This window comes from Pelecanus crispus, chromosome 11, assembly GCF_030463565.1.
Source record: "Pelecanus crispus isolate bPelCri1 chromosome 11, bPelCri1.pri, whole genome shotgun sequence".
In the NCBI taxonomy this organism is placed as follows: domain Eukaryota; kingdom Metazoa; phylum Chordata; class Aves; order Pelecaniformes; family Pelecanidae; genus Pelecanus; species Pelecanus crispus.
The window spans coordinates 38524062-38546847 of NC_134653.1; the positions used below are offsets into that span (position 1 = coordinate 38524062).

General features: G+C 42.0%; 1 protein-coding gene across 4 annotated transcripts; it reads right to left on the bottom strand.

Moving 5' to 3' along the window:
• Nucleotides 1-2562: 2562 nt before the first annotated feature.
• On the bottom strand, nt 2563-22786 carry COMT (catechol-O-methyltransferase). Of its 4 annotated transcripts, XM_009484057.2 has the most exons (6): nt 22616-22786; nt 21219-21303; nt 10501-10783; nt 8527-8720; nt 6391-6522; nt 2563-3865 (listed from the first exon to the last, which is right to left on the bottom strand). In XM_009484057.2, the coding sequence occupies exons 3-6, from the start codon at nt 10781-10783 to the stop codon at nt 3686-3688; spliced, it is 789 nt and encodes a 262-aa protein (XP_009482332.2). In that variant the 5' UTR covers nt 21219-21303; nt 22616-22786; the 3' UTR covers nt 2563-3685. The 4 variants fall into 4 exon arrangements, with proteins under 4 accessions (XP_009482332.2, XP_075575368.1, XP_075575365.1 ...); XM_075719253.1 differs by lacking the exon at nt 21219-21303; XM_075719250.1 differs by lacking the exons at nt 21219-21303; nt 22616-22786 and adding an exon at nt 12913-12975.

A 22786-nucleotide genomic window follows, 5' to 3' on the forward strand; every position in this document is an offset into this window, starting at 1 on the left:
AGGCTAACCTGGTCACGACGGGCAAGACGTACCACAGCCCTCAGCTGTTTCAGGCTTCAGCAGCGTCTGGGGGAATACTCTGTCCTGCCGGGTCCCTTCCGCAGTGTCCTGCTGGGAAGGTCTCTGTGCAGCTGAAGCAGAGCAATGGCAGTATCTCATTCTGGTACGAGCTGGCGGGGGATTTCCTAACAGTGGGAGGTTGTTTTATAACGGGACCGTTCGCTGAGCTGTAGAGACAGAGGCAAAGGCTAAAACTCTTTCACTATGTTGAGTGTGCGTGCACAGCAAACGTAGCTAGCTGTTATTCGTAAGATAGCTTATAATTGATTCCTGACTGACTGACTGCTCAACCAAATAAGCACGCATCCCTGCCCCGGTGGTGTCACCTTTGGTGGGAGGGTTGGGATCTCGGTGGGCGCTCTCTTGCTGCTCTTGTAGGGGTTTCTGCATCTTCTCTTCACTGCATCTGATGCTGGACTCATTGCTCAAAATTCCCAGTGGGGTGCTTTTCGCTTCCTCACAGCAGTGGGAGGAAGCCCTAGCTCCTGTACAAACGCATGATGACTGCTCTTTGCTCTGACAAGTCATTTCTGCTGTAAGGACTGCTACATGGGTGCTGTGATGCTCAATTTAGTATTAAATTAGGAAGTGAAAGGGATGAGTGCTGGGTTTGACTTCCTCATAAATTCCTCAGTATTTTGAAAGAAAACATCGTGTCCCTTTGAGGTAAGAGAGGCGCTGGCAGAAACCAGCCCTCACTTTCACGTGTTGCCCGAATCACCAAGACACCCTAGAGGGGAGCTGGAGAGCAGATCCCAGTTACCAGTATTTGGTGGGATCAGCCATCTGTGACATGAGTTGTGAGAATTTGCGGAAAGCTGTGTGTTGTTTTAGGGGAGTTCTTTCCATTGGGAGCTTTCTATCAGCGGCACCCTCTCAGTGGGCAGTCTTTAAACGCGTGCTTCCAGATGCACAGTTCCATACCTGGTTTGTGCGGGAATAGGTTGTGTCTTCTAATTGCAATAGGCTGATGTTGCAGTAACACTCAGTAGGTTTTTAGAATATATGTGAATTAGAAGTTCCATTGTCTACCTTTTGCTTCTCCCAGAATACAAAGCATGACTTTATTTTGAAAAATAACTCTTGTCCCTGGGAGATTTCACATTTATGTGTCAGTGACTCCAGATCGTATTTGCTCAACTGACCAAAAGCCTTTTTTCTAATTGTCAGTCATGCAAACTGAGTCGGGCTTTTTCCTTTTCATCCCTTGCCACCAATAATTAAGAGCATTTCAGAAGTGTGGTCAAGTGGAAAAATTTTTCTTGCGTATGGAATTCTGTAAATAATCTGATGATACATACGCTGTGTTTATTTTTACAATTTGCCATGTGGGAGATCCTTTCTAATGAATTAAAACACCTTTTTCATACTGAAAGGTGGCTGTTATATTTGCACATATATTACACATGCATTATTCACTAATGCATCTTTTGAAATAGCCATGCTAACCCTCCAGATTCCCCCCTTCCCTAATTTTCTTGACGGTCTCTCGGACGGTAATTTTGGCCATTAACTAGCAGTAGGAATGTATTTTTCTGATCTTCTCTTGTAAAGTGCAGAACAGTCTACCTGTTTACTCTTAGGCATCCTTCAGCATGTATCTGAGACTTTGGTTTGTTCACCAGTATGTGTTAAGTGCTCTGCTATGGCCAGAGTGTCTGTTTAGGTGCAAAGGTGCTCAAAGCTAGAAACAAAGGAGGATTCTTTGGAGTCATGACCTTAGGTGTACAGAAAAAACTTCTGGCCAACTGTATGTATCCAGATTTTCCAGTGTGCTCTAGAAACTTGTGTATGCCAGTAAATGGGCTTGAAGATTATTTTCTTTTGCAAATTTTGCAAAAATTGCTTGGAATCACCTGAAGGATTTTGGCCCAGTGACTTTGCATTGAGCCTGAATACCAAGAGGACGTGCTGCTAAGCAAGCTTACAGAATAAATCATTGACTTACAGTGTGAGATGGAAGTGTTAGAACTCAGGGTCTGCTCCTACGCAGGCCAGCACAACAGAGTCACAAGGGGCTGCTTCTGCGTAATCTAATCCAGTACAGTAAATCTTGTGTCTTTCTCAACGTGACAGAGTTTAAATTGTTAAAGAAACTCTGATAATGGTGCCTTCTCATGTCCCTGTGAAATGCACGCATTACAAGCGGGCTGGGTCTCCGTGGTTTGCTTGGTCCATTTCTGAACTGACTCCGTCGCCGTAGCCTGTTCTAGTTTTCTTTTATACCATGGGGCAATTCTCTGCCGTGCTCATTACTGGGGTCCTGGAGGTGGGTTTCTATAGCACGCAGGCCAGGTTAGATACTCCTTCAGTAAGGTGGGCTATAAAAGGAAGAAGCTGGTAAGAGGTCTGAAAGAATCCATAATGGGAAAGATGAGAATGGTTAGCCCTGATTTTCACTCTGATTTTCAGCTGTTGGGTTTTTCTGTGGCTGTTCCAAGGCTGGAAATCCCAAGTGCAGTGCAGAATTCATGGGAAACAAAGGAAGTCACATGCCTGCTCTATTGTTTTTTAGTTTTTATTTATAAATGCGACCACTGCCTCATTATGGAATCACAGCAGGACATGCCAGGGAATGCCAGTGGATTTTTGCATTGTTCAGGTGAGTTAAAGACTTCAGATTTGGCTTTGTATCTTCTCAGTGACAACCCTCACTATTCGCAGTGTTAACAACACTGAGGTTAACTAGGGCGTGCAGGACCCACCTGGTAAAACCCATTCTCTCTGGTCTTCATTTTTGTACAGCATCTTAAACTTATACAGCACTTCAGAGTAAGCAGCTTGCCCTGCCCCTAAAAAGCACACTCTATGTATATACAATATAATGAGGGGATAAATATGAGGGGATAAACAGCATTTTCTCAAGGTCTCTGGTATTACGTAGCTTTGATGTTGTTTTGGAAAGAGCCTGCTCATTTTGTTACCTATCTGTTACTGTGTTTATTTTAATCTATTTACTACTTCAGTTTTCCCTACCTCTGTGTGGGCAGATTAGAAGACAAACTTTATTTGTTTGTCTTCTGCAAAATTCTGTTTTATTTTCTCATCACGGCATGAGTCGGTCTTCTTTCAGTGCATGCCCTTTTCTCTAGCATAGAGATGATTAACTTTGGCAGTAACTATGCAGAAATGTATCTGATATCACGATAGGAGCCTTCACTGCATTAAGTGGCACGCTAGTAATTTAGCAAAATCAGGGCTCCTGAAATAATGGTCTTTTCTTGCAACATGCATGCTTTTTCCCACTCTTGATAATGATTAATCAGTTTTAGCTTGGGGACACAAGTCTTAAGAAGTTGCAGCAACTTTCTCCAGCCCACCCTAAGCCCAAACTGTGGATGTTTGGCAGACTCCGTTGTTCGATGATGTGTTGGTCAAGGCAAGGCAATGTGCATCACCTTGGGTGTGCTGAATTATGTGAAACAATGGAATAGACCTTTGAGCAGTTACCCTACTTTCTCCCAGTCTTGGTTTCCACATGGTCTAAAATGATCTCCACTAGCGCTTGCTTTAATTACAGGCTCCAAAATACAAAAAAAACCACAAAATTTAAAGCATGGACAAGTTAACCTGTGCAGTTGCATTTACATCATTTGAAACAAATGTTGAGTATTAATGGCTCTCTTTATCCCAAAAACACAGCCTTTTCCATAGCATCCTCCACTTTCATATATTCCAGATGAGATGGGTAGTTAGTGCATTGGAAACGGGGGTTATTGCGGATATAGTTAAGGAATTCTGGAGCTCCTGGGACGATGATATTGTCAGCCAGAAGAACCGAGCCCTTCCTCAGCAAGTTGCATTCCTAGAAAGAAGAGAAATGGCTTCATGGTGGCTGTTAAGCAGACATTGGCTTGAATGTAATGTGCTTTCATGTTAACCATGTCATACTCGAGTACCCATTGTACTATGGGTTCAGAGGGAAGCAAAGACATGGGAGAAGCTAAATAACTCTCTGAACTTTTGTGTTCATGTTTAATCTGCTGATTTTTCTGTTAACACAATCAGTAGAACATTAGAAATGCTGATAACACTTTGGGTCGGTCAGGTTCTGAAATAGCAAATTAAGTGCAGTGGAGGCGTGCAGTTTGCTGCTCTGATTGTTTCCAACTATGTCTACATGATCGGTAAGATGGTTTTGTTTTGGCTCTCATGCCTAATGTTTGAAAACTTTCTTAATATCACATTAAAACGTTGTTGTAGTTCTTAAGGTCGCCTGAGAGCCTGGCATGTACCAGTCTGCTTTGGCCAGTCTCAGTTAAACTCCAAAACCACTAAATGAATAAAAGAGATTTTCTGCGCTTGTTTTCCTTTCATCTTGTACAACTTTCTGCCACTTTGTTCAGGAGCTGGGCGTGAAGCAGGGTTTGTGCACAATGAAGATCACTCTGACAAATTTCCACAAGGCATAATTAACTTGCAATATTCACTTCAGGTGCAACGTTTATCCTCAGTAAACCTACAAACCTAATTTTTACTGGTATTGTTGGCTAGTGGAAGTTGCTTACCTGAGCTTACCAGCTGTTTTAAAACAGTCTGCAGTTAATCAGGCTGGTTGTTATCCTGTGTTTACAGGCAGCAGTTGTAGCCAAAATACGGGGTGGTGTTTGTTGCTCCCAGTATATTGGAGAAGTCCTGTTGAGGAGTGTGCTGCGGAGGCGGCTTGGTTACTGCTCTCGCCTCCGGTGACTGAACACCAATCAGCACAGTAGAAGCAATTTTAGAGACATGGCAAATATCATCTGGTCTGTTGCACAGCTTATAGGAGTGACAACGTGCTCTATTTTCCACTGGTTATCAGGATTTCAGATGCTCTTTGTGTCGGGCTTTTCTAGAAGTGCATGAAAAGGAATGCTGTCTGGGCCGCTTTCAATATATATTTCATCCGAATATTTTATATTCCTATTAATTATTCACCTTGCAACACATGCCAAAATTGCATGTATGAAGGTTTGTAACATCTGAGAAAATGTGAGGATCTTTTCTTCATCTTTCCCCTCTTAATTTCATGGGGGTTTTTTTAAGCAACTTTGTGTCACAGTTGCATCAGACTGACCACTACGATGGAACTAAACCACCTGTTTGTTTTGGCTGCGTTGTGAAGGTTAAGCTCCGATAACGAGGCACTAGCTCTTCCCAGCGGGAAGAGCTCAGTCATCCTCACATAGCCAGTTTAAAAGAAAACATTCTCTGGGTACAAAATAACTGTAAGGAGGAACATTTTCTTCAGCTACTGCTGTGTAAATTCAATACTGGCTGTTCATAACCCCACACAAATTTCCTTTTCAAACAGCTATCTTGAGGCCAGGGCTGAAATTAAGAATCAGGGAAGCCTGGATGAGAAAATAATGTTGTAGTCCTCAAGCAGGGGTCAGGAACTAGTTGGCAAGTTCTCAAGGTAAGAGACAGCCTCAAAAAAAGTGAATTTATTTGTGAAGAAAATAATTGAAAAATGACACTTCCACACAAATAGGCGGTTGTAGAAATTTTTATCAGCCTGCAGCTCCAAAGCTAGGAGAGTATCTGTATGTGCTGTGTTGATAGATACAGAGGTTGTGAATCTCAGCTATTTAACACCTGAAAATACCTTCCTGTCCAGAAGTCCTTTAGCAGTTACCTACCATTGCCTGCTGCTGTTACAGCCAACTTGTTTTGTAATGCTAACAGAAATGGTTAAGGCGGCTTGGGAAGAAGTGAGCACAATTTTTCCACATTCAGGGCTACAGATAGAGTTGGACAGCACTTCCCTAACAAGTGCCTGACTGGGGCAGTCTGCACTCCTCCGAAGGCTGCTTTGCAGCCAGTTAATTAGGTGGCATAAAGGCTTCCAGAAAGATGATACCCAGCTGAGCTACCAAAGTAGTATTTCATCAAAAGGCTCTGCTGGCACCACAGACCCAGGCAAAAAAGGGGTACTGAGGAAATTAGAAAGGTGGAGCTGGGATATGCAGGTCCTAAGTCTCACTGCTCCCAGGATCAGGATGGTTTTGGGCCAAGTGTTCTGGTTAGTGACCTCGCAGACACTCCTTCTAGGAAGCATGAGACCGAGACCATGCACTCCTCCAGCTGGGATTTCTGCTGCAGACCCATTTGTTCAGGAAACAAAATGGTTCGACAGTGTCTGCCAACTCCTGGGCCACGTAGTGTCAGCAGCTGTCCCTGACAAAAGGTTTGGACCCTGTCCCCCAAATCCTCTTTTCTTGTAAGGTTGATATTTTGGCCGCCATTCTTCATTTTACAGAGGATGAGGTCCTTCACAAAGAATATAGGCCTCACAGACATCAAGGCGTTCGCTACTTTACTTTTACGACTGGAACTGTGCAAACTGACCTGAAGCAGGATGGTGTCTGGTGTGTATTTGTCTTTCCAGTGGTCCAGGAAGACAAAATCCAGAGTATCCACTTCATATTTTTTCTTCAGCTGGGGAATAATTTCCTCTGAAGGGCCTTCTAGGAGTTTTACCTGAAATGCAAATCCATCTGGTGAATTGTGAACCATTACAAAAAAGCACATGCCTCCAGCTCATTTTAAATTGTGGCCAGACATCAGCGATCTGTTCATAGCTCAATATTGCCTCAGTTGAATTATTTCATAGAGTTACATCAAGTGTCCTTTTTCCTTTTTGACAAATCAACTCAGTTATGTTCCAAAATATGGGTTTGGGTGGTTTTGGTTTGGTTTTTTTTTTTTTAATAATAGCAGAAAAACCTGTTGTTTCTGTCGGATAATGTGATTCTTGACTGGAAACATGGGAATCCCCTGTTGAAAACAGTACTTTTAATTACTTTTTTAGTTACATCTCAGTTGAATCTTGTAGTAAAAGGGAAGCAAAAAGTACAGAGAATAGGTTAGTTTAGAGTAAAGCTGGAGGCTACAGTATGTGAAATTGATATGGCTAGGAGGGGAGGAGGCAGGCCAGAGGCTATTACATCTTCCTCACAGGTTTGTTGGCGTGAGTACTGTTAAACCTGAAGAAGCTGCTGCACGCTGATTTGTTAAACAAGCACTGTGCATATACTGTGAGTGGAGGAAAAAAGTGGTAAGGAAATCTATCTAGTTTATGACTCATAGCTGATCAGGAGATTAAATCAGATGGGGAAAATGCAGTTTTAGATGTCACTAGTACTTCAAGTTCTCTTCGAGAAGTTAAGAAACGCATTAGAAGATCTCATGGTGGGATTTATTTCCTCTGGTTTTATCATCTACACGGAAGTGAGTTGTCTAGTTGAATAGACAGCAGCTTCTCCGGCATGAATCCCCTGACCTGCTGTAGATGTCTGGCTTGGGCTGAGAGAGATTATAGACTGGAAATACCTGCATCTCCACCAACTGTACAGAGAGTCGAGACACCTCAGATTGCACAAAATGTAGGTGTGTATATATATTGTGACCAACTAGATTTGGGTAAGTACATCCCATCTGAAGTCTATTGCATATAACTCAACTGCTTCTTGTGAGCTTTTGTAACAAATTAGACTATGGTCAGTTTTGTGTTGTACTCAAACACAAATCAGTGTGTTTTGATTTGAACCTTTTAGTTTATATAGAGAAAACCAATATTCTGGTGTAGCTTTTGGGAGGTAACATAGTGAAGTCCTCAGCTGTACTGCTGTGAGAGGCCAGGGCCTGTAACTAGGTACAGAGCTAGTTAAATTAATAAGGACTGTGGGTGCAAGAAAAAAAAAAAGAATACAAAATGTCTATGAATAAATGTTGGATGCAAATCATAGAAAGGCTTCTGATTATCAGGAGGAAGAATCTGTGGGGCAGTCTTGCAGTTCAGTAACGGCAGTAAATCTAACCAGTTTTGCAGTACTGGTTACTAATTTTATGAAAACGACTGCGTGTGCTGATGTCCTGTGAGTAGAGTAAGTGAAGTAACTGACTCTGGAGCCTTCCTCCGGGCCTGTATTATCTTACAGTCACTATGGGTTTTGAAAATGGCGCTCAGCAAATGGCCTGTCTCCTGCACTAACCAGTGAATAGCGAAGAGGCCAAACTGGAAGATGAGGTCTAAATGCTTTCAAGACGTTAAGGAGATAGGGATTGATGTGATTGTTTCTGGTCTTGGCCCTCCAAATCTTCATCCTGACTCACATAGCAAAGAAGTTTGGAGAACAGCCCTGGCTGTTCCGGTCACACGCACACGTCTTGACAAGCCTCAACCTCAACCCTGGCTCTCAGCTGGGTCTGCATCGTACTTGGACCCCTGACTGATGCTGACAAATCTAGCTCACTTGCACTGTATGTACAAAAGAGCAGACGACCTGGACCCTCTGCATGGACGCTGGTAGCTTTTCCCTGCTATCGAGCGCGATGGTTAAACTCTGCAAGCTCCCACTTAGGGTGTTGTAGTTGCTTGACAAGTAAAAAACAAATTTAAACTTGTTGTTGTTGTTTCTATGGATAAAGTCCCACTCTCCATGTATTGCTTCCTCATACCAGCCAGAGACAAACGGTATTTACCTTATCTTGTACTCCAGCAAACTCAATCATCTGTTTCGCTATAGCAGCAAATTCTGGGTTGAACTCCACGGTGAGAAGATGAGCTCCCGCCTTCAGCAGCCGAGCAATCCTAACTGCTGAGTAGCCGCAATATGTTCCCAGCTCCAGTGCGACTGAGGGGCTGACCTCTTCCACTGTCTTGTCTAGAATTAAACCTGAATAAAATGAAAATAGGTTAGCTTTTGACAAAATCAAACTGGGTCACGTACAGAAGAGCAAGTTAGTGACAAGACACTTACAAAGTCCGTGTACTCAGTTGCTGAGGACATTCAAAAATTAAGGGTTGATGTCAAACTATACACTGTTTCCTTTGCAAATGGCTTATCTGTGATCAAGTTGATCACGGACATTGTAAATTTCAAAATGCAAACTTTCAACTAAAAAAATATTACTTAGTTTCACAATATAAACATTTCTGAGTAAGGAAGTGACTGAATTAACTAAAATATTTACAGTGTTACATTTGTTGTTACAAAACTAAAATATTTACAGTGTTACATTTGTTATTACAAAACTGAAATATTTATGGTGTTACATTTGTTGTTACAGTGTAATTTGTTGCAAATGTTACATACAGTAGTCTGATACAAAATTTCTCATACTTGTTTTTAAGGGAAAAAAAGAAAAGTCTAGTTACAAAATTGCAACATATTTGGATTAACTAGATTAATTTCTAGGATGGAAAATGTTAGTCAATTGTTAACAACAAAAAAAATTCCCAAATAAGAAGTGACCGTGTACTATATTCAGTCCTTCTGAAGAAAAGGATTTATTTGTGAGAAAACTGTCTCTTCTTACTTGTATGGCTAGAAACTAGATAACTAATCTGAAAAAGTATTTGAAGGGATTTTACTCTGAGCCATTAAATTTCTCAATGTACATACACATTTCATTACGTGGTATTTTCCTGGGTGTCACTTGTTTATGAACAGTGTGATGACTGTGCTTGCATCTTGAGATCATGTGGTCACTCTCGAAATCTTAGGAACTAAAGATGCATTAACTTTGATGGCTCTTATCTGAGGAAAGGTCATCTTGTCAGAGCAAAACTAGAGTGAATTTTTTAAGAATATAATCCCAAATGATCAAAGTTTAGAGCTTTAAGAATTCCTACTCAGCCACCACCTACTCTTCTGTTGCCCTAAGCACCCCAGCCTGGCATGCAGAGGAGTTTCACAAAATGTACCCATAACAGAGAAGCATTTTTGTTCCAGTGCTTACAGTTGTATTTCATTAGCTATATTAATCCCAGATTAAGCAAATTTCCCCTGCAATTTCCCAGCAAGAAGTACTTTTGTGTCTAATTCATATGGGAACATGTTAACATTTTGCCATTGCAGTTTTTTCAAAAGATTGACACTTTCCTGCGGCTAAGAAAAAAATGTTTTGTCCACATATTTTCCTTTAGGAGGCAAGAATAAGATGATTTACTTGCTAAGTAGCAACAATGCCTGATAGCTGCTTTTGTGTATTACACGGGTGGGATTTCTCCCCTCAACAGTAACTTGCAACTTATGCTTGCATATGCAAAATTCATATAGTTTAAAATACTTTTCTTTTTTTAATTTACTGTCTTTCAGTTAAGAATCTGAACATACTTAACGAATTATGCCTTAAGGCCACCCCGTATAGGAACTGAGGCATAACGCAACCCTAGATTTTTCCCGTCATTGTCACCCTCTGCTTACACGCTTGCCATGTACGCAACGTAGGAACCCAGATTTGGTCCTGTGACTTCCTGGGTTACCCACTGGACACCCCTCCTCAAAGACATCTGCGCAAGCATGCGTTACTCTTTACAGAACCACTCTGCTGACCACAAGGCTGTTGTGGATTTTTTTTGCAGCAGCAGCAGATGGACGTTACAGTGTGAATACAAGATGTACTATGCTAGTCTTGAAGGATCTTCCAAGTGCTGATCCCTGCTGCAATTACCTTTCTCATCGCCCACGTTCATGGCCCACTCTTTCTGGGAGCAGTACTTATCTATAGTGTCCAGCACACTACAGGGGTCTCCTCGGACTGCATTCTGCAGCACGAAATTTAAAATCCTCTGTTCTTTGCTCTGATTCATGATGAAATTGGTTATTTTCTCCCGGATTCTCTCATTCCAGAGAAGGGCAACAGTGCCGTTTTTCCTGATGAGCACCACAAAGAGCAGCAAAACGAAAAGCAGGGCGAAGACAATGAACAAAAGGACTGAAGAGCTCTCCAGCATCTGGAAGGAAAGAGAAAAACAGCCTAGGGTTAAGGTGGCACGGGAAAGAGCTATCCTTTTGGTAAATATTAAGGTGAATAACCCACAACCAACCATACTGAACAGGAACACACAGAGTTTAATTAAGATATTGTCCAGCGTGGCTGAAAATGACTCTCTGTCACTTGGTAATGGATGGTGCTCTGTGGCACTCCCTTTAGAAGCCAATTTTACAGGCAGTCAACAAGTAGCTTGCTTTAATGCTCTCTCCCTTCCCCCACACAGCCGCTCAGTGGCTCCAAGCATGCCACTGCACAAGGAGCAGCACCAAAGCTGTTCTAACCATTTTTTTCAAAGCATTTAAAATCTTAAATTAGAGCCTGCATGTGATCCCACCCTCCTAATTTTTGAGCACTGGGAAACTTGTAAGCTGGCCTTGGTAAGAAAATATGGAATGTCTCACCCTCTCATTTTGAGTGCAGTACAGCAGAAACTGGGCACAGTTAGGTAACATTCCATTTCAAATCAGTCTGCGGGTCCTAAGTTACTACGCTGCATGCAGACCTCTGTGCTAGCACCTGCTCTTCTCGCATGCCCTGCAGAGAAGCTGAGCTTGATGTTTCAGTAGGACTCGACCTGCCTCCTTCCTTCCAGAGCCTGCAGCAGAGGCACCCAGCCGCAGTGGTTTACAGGAGATAGCAGCCTTTTTCCTGCTTATAAAACCTTGACATGAGCCATGAATCTGATACTTTTGAGAACAAAAGCTACGTCTCCTTTTATAAAGTAGGGATGTTTTCTCACTGGTTATAAAAACATAAAATTGAATCCCTGAATCAGTCGAGCCCAGGCTCGTGAAATTGAAGAGATGTAGCAAAAGGGCACGTTGTACTTCTCTGATGGGCCAGCTCAAATTAGCTGGTGGGGTTGTGCCTATTCTCCCCCTGAAATTCAGTGTCATAGCTGCAGGTGCCTATGTGTGTGCAGCATAGGTGGTGTGTGTTTCTGAGAGTTCAGGGCATCCAAACGTAAAGCTCAGCAGATGGGATGCATGTCACCCTGTACAGCTCAAGCAATAAATCCCATCAAAGCCATTTACTCCGATGGATTTCAGACAAGCCAGTATACAGGAGGGTGCATTTACTTCCATGCAGGAGTCACAACACAAAAGATCTGATAAAGAAAGGGTTCTTAAAATGAAGACATTGATTTAGCCTTTGAGAGGGTGCCAAACTAAGGGTTGTGATTTGCCTGAGGATTCTCTGCATGTGAAGCTCCTCTCATACAACCCTAAACACATCTCATTTCTGATGATGTAGCTTATAACACCTCCGCTTTTCCACCCCTGCTTCCCACAAGCAGGGGCTGACAGTTGCACACTGGGAGGAGCGCACAGGTTGGAATGTGCTCCAGTTAGTGTTAGGATGAATTAATGCCCAGTTCATTTGTTCTTTAAGTCTAATTAGGCACTCAAACACAGGTCTAAAGGATTCAGAACCAATTTCTTAACCTCAGCAGGCTGGCTTGAGTTGCACTGTTTTTTAACCTATGATTTTTAAAGAACATGACACTTCGTTCTAATCTCCAATTCTTTCTATTAAGTCTCTTTCTCTTCCAGCTTGCTAAAAATGGTGAACAGCTTCCACTTCCACTTGCATTAATGTTTCACCTACCTGGAGCTCAGCAAAACCATTGCTCCAGCAGGAGCTACAACATCCCCAAAAATTTTGCCTAAGTTGCCCAAGACCAGAGGTAAAGGGGCTGTATGATTAGCCAAATATTCCCCCCCCCCCCCCCCCCCATCTCTTCCTACCTGTTCTTGCTTCCCTTTTTTGTTTGTTTCCCCAAAAATTGTCCCAGGGAAATCCTAAATTTTATGGGTGGTCAGACCTCCATTCTGTAGTGGGACTTGGCACATACACATTACACATGGGAAAAATCTATCTCACTGCTTTAAATTTTGAATCATCACGCAGAACACATTTTGTGTTCAGCGGATGACTGAGTTTCCATGGAGACATGCTCAACCTACGGCACAGCCGATGTCTGTTCACCCATCCGCTTACCTTAGTTGCACAGCAAGTATGATTCGTTTGGAGCAGTCAAAAGTCTATTTGTCTTGCTTTTAAGTAGTCGCCAAAGTTAATACTTGCCTTTAATGCTTTCCTTGCAAAGTCTGACCGGATACGTTTCCTTTCAGGGCTTGCCAGCATCATTAGCCCATGAAAATCTTGCTTCTTGGGCTTTCTGAATTTTGTTTCCTAGCTAATAAGAACCTGCTTTTTTTACCCCAGCAGGACCATGAAGGCCCAGATGTCAGTTTTTCTTCTTCCTTTCTATGCACTAGTAGTTCTATTGATCAGTCCCAATTGTCCTGCACCTTCCAGGGACTCCTGTTCTTTCTAGTTGTTCTACATGAAGATGTTCCACTTTATCTATCCACTGAGAACTTGGATCAGGCTATGAAAATATCATTGGTTTAACAGAAAAATATCTCTCTAGCTCCACTTGGCTTGTCTGAACCTGGCTTTCATGGCTTAGTTGATTGTATGGTCATTGTTGATGGATTTGGATTACTGATATGGTTGAGAAATAATTATTCTGAAGTGCAATGAACGGATGGAGCCCAGAAACCATTTACTGATGCCAGCAGGTATCTAACCTTCCTGCCTCTGGACAAGGGAAACAGTGTGAGCCCTGCATACCAGTGACTCGCTTGGTGGCAGTCCAACCATATTCAGGTCCCTCTAGAACTCCAGACTGTTGGCATTCAGAATTCAGACCACTGCCAGACGTAATCCTCTGGTTGCAATGGATACTTTGGCAACGTCCGAGTACAGCTTTGCCACAGGCTGTTGCTTTGGCACCACGAGATTCTGCCAGCGCATTTGGGGCTGCCCTTCAAAGATCTGTTGGACAGCAAGAATGGATGATAGCTGCAGGATAAGCTCGGTGGTGTGCTTTTTGAGGAACAGCTTTCCTCCTTTATTGCTTAGTATAGATATCGAGACCATTCGGTGAGATTTCTCAAAACAGGGAGAGCGAGCATCTGTAGGCTAAGTCAGCCCCACTCTCTGTCCTGCAGGAATGCTGAGACTTCTTTTTCAGACAGGGAACAGACTGTGAAGACTTCTTTTTATACCTTAACAAAAAGGACCTGCTTGACAGTAAAATCCTGCCCCTCCGCTTTCACATGGCCTCCCAGGCATGGCAGGGTATGTCAGCAAATCAGATTTCCATTGTCTTATTTCTCCACACTGCTACAGGCTTTATATACCAAAATTGCAAGACATCACATGCTCAAAAGTCCATGTATTAAAGAAGGACAGCTTCTTCATTGCAGCCTGTGAAATGCTATTTCTTAATGTGTCTCTGTTAGCTAGAGCAAAGCACTCAACTTGGATTAGACCTGCTGATTTTTAGCAACTTCAGCTGATCTCGAACAAATACTTCACCCTCATCCTTACTTGGACAGCAGTATCCTTTTAAAGTTTTTGTTGTTGTTGTTTTAAAAGAGTGCACTTTGTGCCGAGAAAGACACCTTGTTTGAGATGTACATGCCTGTCTTTTCAAAGCCATAGACTGCATTTAGGCTGCTGCCACCATGGCAGGTGCTCCAGTGTGATATCCCGATACCGAGCTGCAACTAGCTTGACAAAAAGGTGCAAAGCGGGATATGCTTCTGAACCGTGCAGATAGCCATAGCCTGCTATCTCTTCTAGCCATTCCTTATGCAAAAGCATGAGCGCTGACAGCCCTTCAGCTTGTCTGGAAGGGCAACAACTGATAGTTCTGCTGGGCCACCTGGGAAACAAATTTTGGATCTTCAGCTACGAAATCTTACTGCTTCGAGTTTAGCCAAGAATCCCCTCTGAAGGCAAAATACTGACCTGCATCTCTCTTCGTGTCTCTTCGGCTCTAGACTGGTGAGTGGCTGTTAGCACTGGTTTGTTTACACATTTTGTGTAACGTACTTGTGAAGAACACAAAAAAAAGCTATAAACTTAAGCTCAAATGTGTGTGATTTGGGGATGGTCTTAGATCGAAAACTTAAGCAAGGAAGCAATTCAGCTTGGCAATTCCTACGATCAAGTGCTCAGAGGGATCCCTTTAGTGCTCAGTTAGAGCTTTGCACTCCCGAGTCCCACATGAATGCTCCCCTACGTAACGGCAGAGCCCACCTGCCTCCGCAGATCCTTAGAGGTTGCTCACAGGTAGCAGCAATCTGTATAGTATGTGCTGCTTTTTTCCATTCCTAGACAAGTTCACTTGTTTTTCCTGTAACAAGGAATGGGTTTTTTTAATTATTATGATTGCTGCATAACACCACAGCACCTTTGTAAACTGGTAGTATGGGTTGTTCTTAGCAGAGCTCCTTTAGGAGGCAATTATCCTGAAAAACACTTTCCAGAGAAGGTAACTTGTAAAAGGAGCAAGCCAGACATACCTTGTTTCTTTTCTTTTCCTTTTTTTTTAAACAGTTTCTTTTTCAAAGTTTGTCTCTCTTTTAATTTCTGACTTCTTAGATGTGAAAAGAAATTTAAGGATAGCAGGAGACTGTAAAAGAAGCCTGCCAAGAGCAAGATGCATTGGTGATGGTCATGCACCCAGAGGGGGGAAAAAAAAAACCCATCTGTACCAAAATAGGTAATTGCTTTCATATTCTTAGCTGGAAAATATTTGATATGAAAATTAAGTGCGTAATTCAACCAATTTAAAACTACCACGACCTAAGAGACAGTCATGTTATGACAGCTTTAGAAAATGCAACTGTAATTTTAGCTTTAATGTGGATTCATGAGATTCATTAAATATGCAATAAAACTGAACTTGCACATAGTCAAGTTTTCCATAACCGCTTATTACAAGGCAGTCACTCTTATTATTTAATGCTTCCACTGAGGTTCCAAATACACAGGTTAGCTCTGCAACCTCTTCTGTGCATTAGAAACACCATGATAAAGTGAGCCTTCTCTTTGGAAGCTAAAATTTGAAGTGGAAAATAGTAGGCAAAATGAAAAACAGAGCAAGGGAATAAACAGGAAACTGGAGGGATACCATTATGGAAAGGAATGAATAATATGTATTACTAAATCTGGTTTTGAGAAGACAGAGTTTAAAAGAAAACATATTAAAATTTCATGCCCAGACCTGTCAAACTACTGATAAGTCCTCCTAAAGCACTGGGTTATTTCCTTATGCATCTAATCTTACTCATTTTGGCAGGTTTCATTAGACCAAATCATAACTCAATAATGCAGTTCAGCAGTTTTCCCCTGATGCTAGCTATAATCAAACAATCAGCATTCAAATGGGAGTACCTCTGTTTCAGCTTACAGAGATTTAAAAGGACACTTTTAAAGAGAGAGGCAAACACAAATTGTGGGCATCTGCTGCCCCAACTAACCTGCCCTTGAAGAGAAAATACCCAGGTCATTCCAATGGTTATAAAAGAAGCCTCAAGAGACTGGCTCAGACTTAGGGATCTATTATTATGGCAGTAGTTGTTAAGTTAGGGGATTCACTACCCCCTTACTATTACATGAGCTCCAGTTTTTCTAAAAACATGAAAATGCCCATGTGGTGGAGCGCAAAACAATGCATCCTGTTCTTTCTTCTTGTACAGGTGACTCCAGCCATTTCACCGAAGGTTACAATAACAATCTTTCAGTAATGCTATTTATCAGTCCTTCTGGCAAATTTTTCCAAGTATTGTTAAAAAATAACTAGTCTTAAAATTCCCTGAAGTGAAAAAATAAGGATTAGAACAATTGGTAACATCAATTTTTAAGGTAACTCCAAGCAACCAGGTGAATTCAAATTAAGATTTTTCTCAGTGTTTCATAAAAACTGTATGAAGCTTTCATAACACTGTTAAAGAAAGGTGCACAGAGATTTGATCTGAACTACTGATTGCTGCTGTGTCTCTCTCAGTTTCCAAAACAATCTCCCTCTGCTAAAAACTGATATTTACTGAGAAGAAAAAGAAGCATGTTGAAAGTAAGCACCTTTAAATGCTCTGAATTTTAATAAAGACATATGCCTTTGTAAGCTTCACACTTAGTGGATGAAGCAAAGTATCAAATTTGATTATTGAACTGTTCTGAAGCTTAGTTCATCACATTATGAGTATTGACAAGACCTCATTTCCTACAGATGCAAAAACAAGAGCTGACAGATATTCAGATACTTGGGAGGTTGAAAATTGTTGGATAGAATATTTTTCTAATAAAGGTGAATCCTTATAAACCTAATTACAGAACCTCTCATTACAATTTTAGCTCGGATAAACTGATACTGCTTTGCTTTGTACTGAAAATGAAGTCCTAAACATAATCACAAAAAATCTCTTCTACAAAGACAGAATGTACATTAGACTGCTATTCTCCAGGACTGGAATGAGAGTAAAGTTTGAGATCCTGAGTCAGGGGAATTAGGTTTGAGTCTCATTTTGGCAATATGTTTCCGATCTGATCTTGGGTGAGCTGCCTTACCTACGTCCTTGTTGCCAAGAGGAAGTTAAAGTTACTACTACTTCTGTAACTGTCAAGGTGTGGTAAAGCTGAATTAATCTTTGTTTGTCAGAAAAGTTCCTGCTATGGATATAGCAGGATAACACCTGAGGAAAGGCAAAGTGGTTTTACCTACATTAACTGAAAAGATCAGTTTTGGGATACCAAGACAGCACACACCTATGTGACATTATTATTCTTGAGTTTATGAACAACAGGGAAAAATGTGGAGACAAACAGTGCTTCAAACACTTGCCTTAAGTGATTTCAGCCTGCTGACAAATCAGGCCTTTGAGGAAAGATGATGTTACATCCAAACTTGCTATAATTTTTCATGCATTTACTCTAACTGCCAAGTACTGGTTGGTTGTTGAAGAGTTTATTATGAGTCTCCAAGCATCCAGAGAGTACTTCAGCATTCTGATGCTAAAGGGTTTAGAACCTAATTTAGACTTTATTAGCTCACATAACCTGGTGAATGGGGAGTGCTTGGTAAATTTATACCATTCGACCTTTTTTCATAAAAGAATCTCTCCGTCAGTCTGACGGTACTTAGGATTATAGAAATGGTCTACAGCAGTAGAGTGCCTGGGGACAACGGGGCCTAACCCATTGCAGAGACACTGCTGCTAGGTCTGCAGAGAGAAGACCGCTGTCACACAAACAATCTTCTAGAGGTTTTTTTACAAAGGCCATACAAATTAACAGATGAAACCCTCCCATACACATACCTGTGCGAAGGAGGTAGGTGTACCCCCTATTTTTAGAAAAGGGTTAAAAAGGTTTAAGTTCAAACTCTTTAAAAGCTTCTGCTGCAATTACGCCTGTATGTATCTCACGCGCTAAAGTATGCAGAGGATTTGCGTATTAGTAAGGAGATATTAGCTGTTTAAGAAGCATTGCGAAAACAATGCAGAGGAGTCAGCAGATATTTGAAGAATGTCTGTTGCTCTGCGCTACGCCAGAGGAGATCCGTGCTGTGCCACGGCTGGGACTGGAGTTCCTGACTCTCTGCCCTACGCTGTCTTGAATGAGGCAGTCTCTGTCTTGTGGCATTTTGCTTTTCTTGATCTTTTCCCAGAGCAAGAAAGGTGGAGTATTTTGGTCAGAAAGCCTAAACTAACTTCTGCCAAACATATCTTACCCTGTTGCTGTAGGCAACACAATTCAACAGCTTCATATTTTAGTACTTTTAAAGGTCAAAAAGAAAAAAATCTTTTTTGCCTCCAATTCTTTCATTATTGTTTATGTATTTTCAAATGAGTGCAACACTGTCAAGAATAATTAGCATATTGCCACATGTGAATAGCTTGTATTTCAATGGAAACTTAGTCTGGGAGTTTGACATTCAGATTTTCCACTGACATCATGAAAACAAGCTGAACAGACTTTATATAATTTTTCACTACGTATTTCTTGCATGAAATCTAAATTTCCCTCTTCCTAGGGTTTTTTTTTTCAAATTACTACAATTTAGCTTCACTGCCATGACTACAAAAACTCAGACTTCTATAAATGCAAAGTTCTGATGATTATTTCCCTCCCCCCCAGGCCTTTTGTCTTTTCTTTTTCCCTCTTCTCAGGTTGAAAGGAAACAAATACAGGTTTCTTCTTACTGAATGAAAGGAAAAGAACAGAAAAGTGCCTATTGCCTACTAGGGACCCCATCAACGAAGCTTCATAAGGGTGTTTAAATCCATTCTCGCCAGACAGATTTCAGTCACGATAATTGCTACCCACTTAAAACTCCCTTCACAGTAGCCATTGTCTGAGTGGTATTCGGTGCTGTCACCCAAAGGAAAAGGTTCATATAATGGTTATGTGCCCCACAGAGAAGAGCGGGGTTTAGAATGAGCTGGCCATACAGGCAGGCGTCATCTCCATTCAACAAGCAGGTCCGCATGGATCCGTAGCGTGCTGATCCAGCCTGGCCTAGTGAACACCCTGCACGATTATGGCTAGAGTTTGGGGTGAGGAAATTCTTCAAGGAGAAGAAATGCCCTTTACCGGGCCTTGAGCAAAGACAGCTTTCCAGGAATAAGATCCTTTCAGGTACCCCAAGGAAGCATTTGTTTCTAACAGTCCTTATTCCCACTCCAGAACCCCAGGTGAGTTTGTACAATTTGCACAAGTGTTTGAGGCCAGTGGTTGGCGTAGCTCAGCTGAATTGTACAAATCCCACCCGGGAGGCAGTGGACTGCTAAATGTAGAAAGTGCTCTGCCCTGACTGCAGAGTAGAAGCTGGGCTGTAAAAAGTTTTCTCAGCTGAGATTTTCACGTTCCCCAGTGGGGGGTAAAACAAGCTCCTGTTGAATGATTTGGCCCCAGATGGAGGTAGGGAGAAAGGGATAGAAGAGGAAAGACCAAAATGGCTAGTTGTCCTCAGCACAACCACCTGTGACAGACCTACTTCACATTCTCTCTTTATACCAAAAAGATCAAGGCCTGAACCCTCAGTGCCCCAAATCCCCACTGCGTGCTCCTGCCCTGCTTCCCAGGCTACCAGCTAATCTGGCGTAAATCCGTCTCTCTCCCAGCACAGCTTTCTGCTCTCCACAGGCTGCTCTTCAGGCCAGGGGGAGTGCACGACTGAAACTCGGTAGCGCAGACACCCACTGAGGGATCTGAACGAGTAGGAAGGAAATCGCTGCTGAAGCGCTGGCTTATTTCCATGGAAATGAAGAGCCCTGACGGGTCAGGCAAGGTGGGATCCCCCACAGCAGAGCAGGCAACCAAAGCACTGCACGGGAAGGGCAGCCTAACCGAGACAGAGCAGGGCATGACACCTCGGTCTCAGGGCATGACACCTCGGTCTCAAACCCTGAGTGAACGCCCTCCCCAGAAAAGTAGCTGGAGTGGGCATAAAGCGCCTTACTTCAGCTAGAAATTGCTTGCGGAGAAATACCTCCTGCGAGAGTTTTTAGCAAAACTGGTATGGATGGCCTCACGCATTAAGCTCTGGTTTCAACGACTGCTGCCAAAATTATGTTTTTTCAGAAAATTCCCAGTCAGTTCTAATTCCAGTGATCCTGAAGGAATGCGGAAAGACAACGGTGCGGGACTGGCAGAGATAAACCTAATACCAGCTGCAGGCTTCTCAGAAATATTGCTGAACTTGAGCGACAAGTAAATTGTTTGCAGTGTTAATGTGGTTAAACTCTTTTTCCACTGATGTAAACAAAAGCTGTAAATCAGGAAATTTTTCTTTTGCATTTAAATACTGCAGTGCTGTGCAAATGCATGAGATTCGGAACCTAAGGGCTTTCTTAGAGGAGTCCATGGCTGAGTAAGCAGAAAAAAGTAAGCTTAAGTGCAGAGATAAAGTAAAGGTTGCTTATGGAGCTCACTGGTATGACATGTGGTTGACAGTATTGGTAAATATGAGTTTGTTTTTAAAGGACAGAAGGTAAAGAATGTCCATAAAGGGCATCAGAGAGATATTCTATAAACAGCAACAGGGCTAGCAAGCAAAAGTACTAGCTTTTTGTCTGTTCTTCAGACATTTTGCTGTAGCAGAACTCCCTCTTGAGAATGAAAGCCCCCATAAAATACAGCTGCAGCAACACATTTATAAAAGCAGCTATTCAGACAAATATGACTGAACTGAAGCTTGACTTGCATTCAGCTTTTTCTTGAATACAAATGAGTACCAAATTCTAGCATACTTACAGCCATAAATTACATTCTCAATTTAGTCGGGGTTATCTCATCTCACTTCTTTCAACTGTCAAGGTTTACAATACAGCTTAAAAGCATTACACACAAATATGTCCTACTCTTTCTCCGTGAAAGCCGTTGCTGCCCACGGACTGACTTCCTGACAATGAGTACCAGTCAGAATGTGGAAAACACCGCTTCTTTCACATTCGCCGCTGTTTAAAATAGTGACATTATCTAAGACAACAAATCATGCCAGGTCTGAGGAATAAGAAAATATAAATATGTACCTTTCTCAGTACAGCAGAAGCTGTTCCCGCCGATCTTCTCCTGTGCTGCTCTGATGTGGATTTTATAGAATAAGAGTCCAAGAGCCTGCAGTATTCAGTCACATTTGATCACATCACAGGAACAGCTTATCAGTCCTGTTACACACTCTAAAAGGAGCGGTGTCCTTTTCCCCAACTCCTCCTTTCACAGACTTCTGCACTCCTTAAAGGTGCTCAGTGCTCTAATAACCTTAGAGAAAGCTATTCATCTGTCACCTAACGACAGTGTTCTTGTTCCTTAGTTACAGCACGGTGAATGCTGACAAAGTCAGGTATGAGCCAAATCTGTGCTCAGTGTAAATGCACTGTGTTCAATCAAGCAACTCCAGGAATGAATTTGGCCCAAGGGATTTAGTTCTTTTTTCAGCTCATACGTGGCATGCTACAGCCAGTGCAGAAGTCGTAGAGACAAGACCTAGGCATGCGAGTTAAATATAGAGTGCTGCTGGAGGGAGGAGAGGTATGTATAGCAAATTGCTTAGCAGCAACTACAGAAGGTGGTGCAATCAATACATTATAAATAGTACATGTGAATTTCTATAGCTTCTAGTTGGAAAAATATTCTGCTACAAACAGCTCTCAGATAGAAGAGGCTTATTCTAATAAACATTGTTCTCCACTTGACTGTCTATATTGTTTCCTTTCAGGTGGAAACGATATCACGCTGCAATTAAATTGCACCATAAAAGAAAATAATATGAAAACCAAAAACCAAACACCATGTGGTAGTAGTTGTCTGTTGTATTCTCACTACAAAACTCAGACCTAGTCAGCAAGTGTTTGACGTTCTAGCCTAGAAACTTTTTAAAGATTGAAAGAAAGAGTTTGTATCAAACGTGGCAGGAGCAGGAGCTGAACTGAAAACAGGCTTTGTCACATGATGGGGGAGGGCCTTGAAAGAGTTAGGGGCTACCTGAGAGCATGATGAGAGAAGAATAAAAAAACTTAAGTAGATGAATTGAATAAAGAATTGTGTGAAAAAGAGGTAAGTGAAGATCAAAGTGGTTTTAGTAATTCTAAACAAAACATAACTAAGACCCTGCGATATAGCACAGTACCCAGTGTCAATACAGAGTAACTTTGAAGTGTCCCTTCCCTGTATAACAGAGCTTTAGCTCAACAGATATTTTCTTATAATCCAGACACCAAGCTGAACAAAGAATGAAATAAGCAGTACTGCACTCCAGGTTTACTGACAGTAATTTCCTGTCTAGTGGAAAGCTGGTTGTGAAACCATGACAGGTTGTATCTGCACGATCCCTGACGCCACCCACAGTTAAAATTAACTGATAATTTCTTTTACTGCTGGGCTGTGGAGTAAAGAGCTTAAACCAGTAAAACTTATTCTATGCACTGACCTGGTTCTGTAAGCACACAGTTATTCTTGGGAGATGTCCTTGCAGTTAGCTAGAGCTAGTTGTGAACTGCTGGGCGGTATCAGCCCGGCCTCTGCTCAGCAGCGTAAACTGGTGCCTAGACTTGCCGGACTGGGCAGTGTCCCACGCCAACAGTTCTAAAGGACTTCCAAC

What these genes read in the sequence shown, in the direction of transcription:
- COMT (XM_075719250.1), bottom strand. Translation starts at nt 12,975, where the DNA reads ATGATGCTGGCAAGCCCTGAAAGGAAACGTATCCGGTCAGACTTTGCA. An exon ending in TTGCTGGAGTACAAGATAAG is followed by an intron (nt 6,523 to 8,526) that starts GTAAATACCGTT and finishes TTTGCATTTCAG; the next exon opens with GTAAAACTCCTAGAAGGCCC. An exon ending in CAGACACCATCCTGCTTCAG is followed by an intron (nt 3,866 to 6,390) that starts GTCAGTTTGCAC and finishes TCTTCTTTCTAG; the next exon opens with GAATGCAACTTGCTGAGGAA.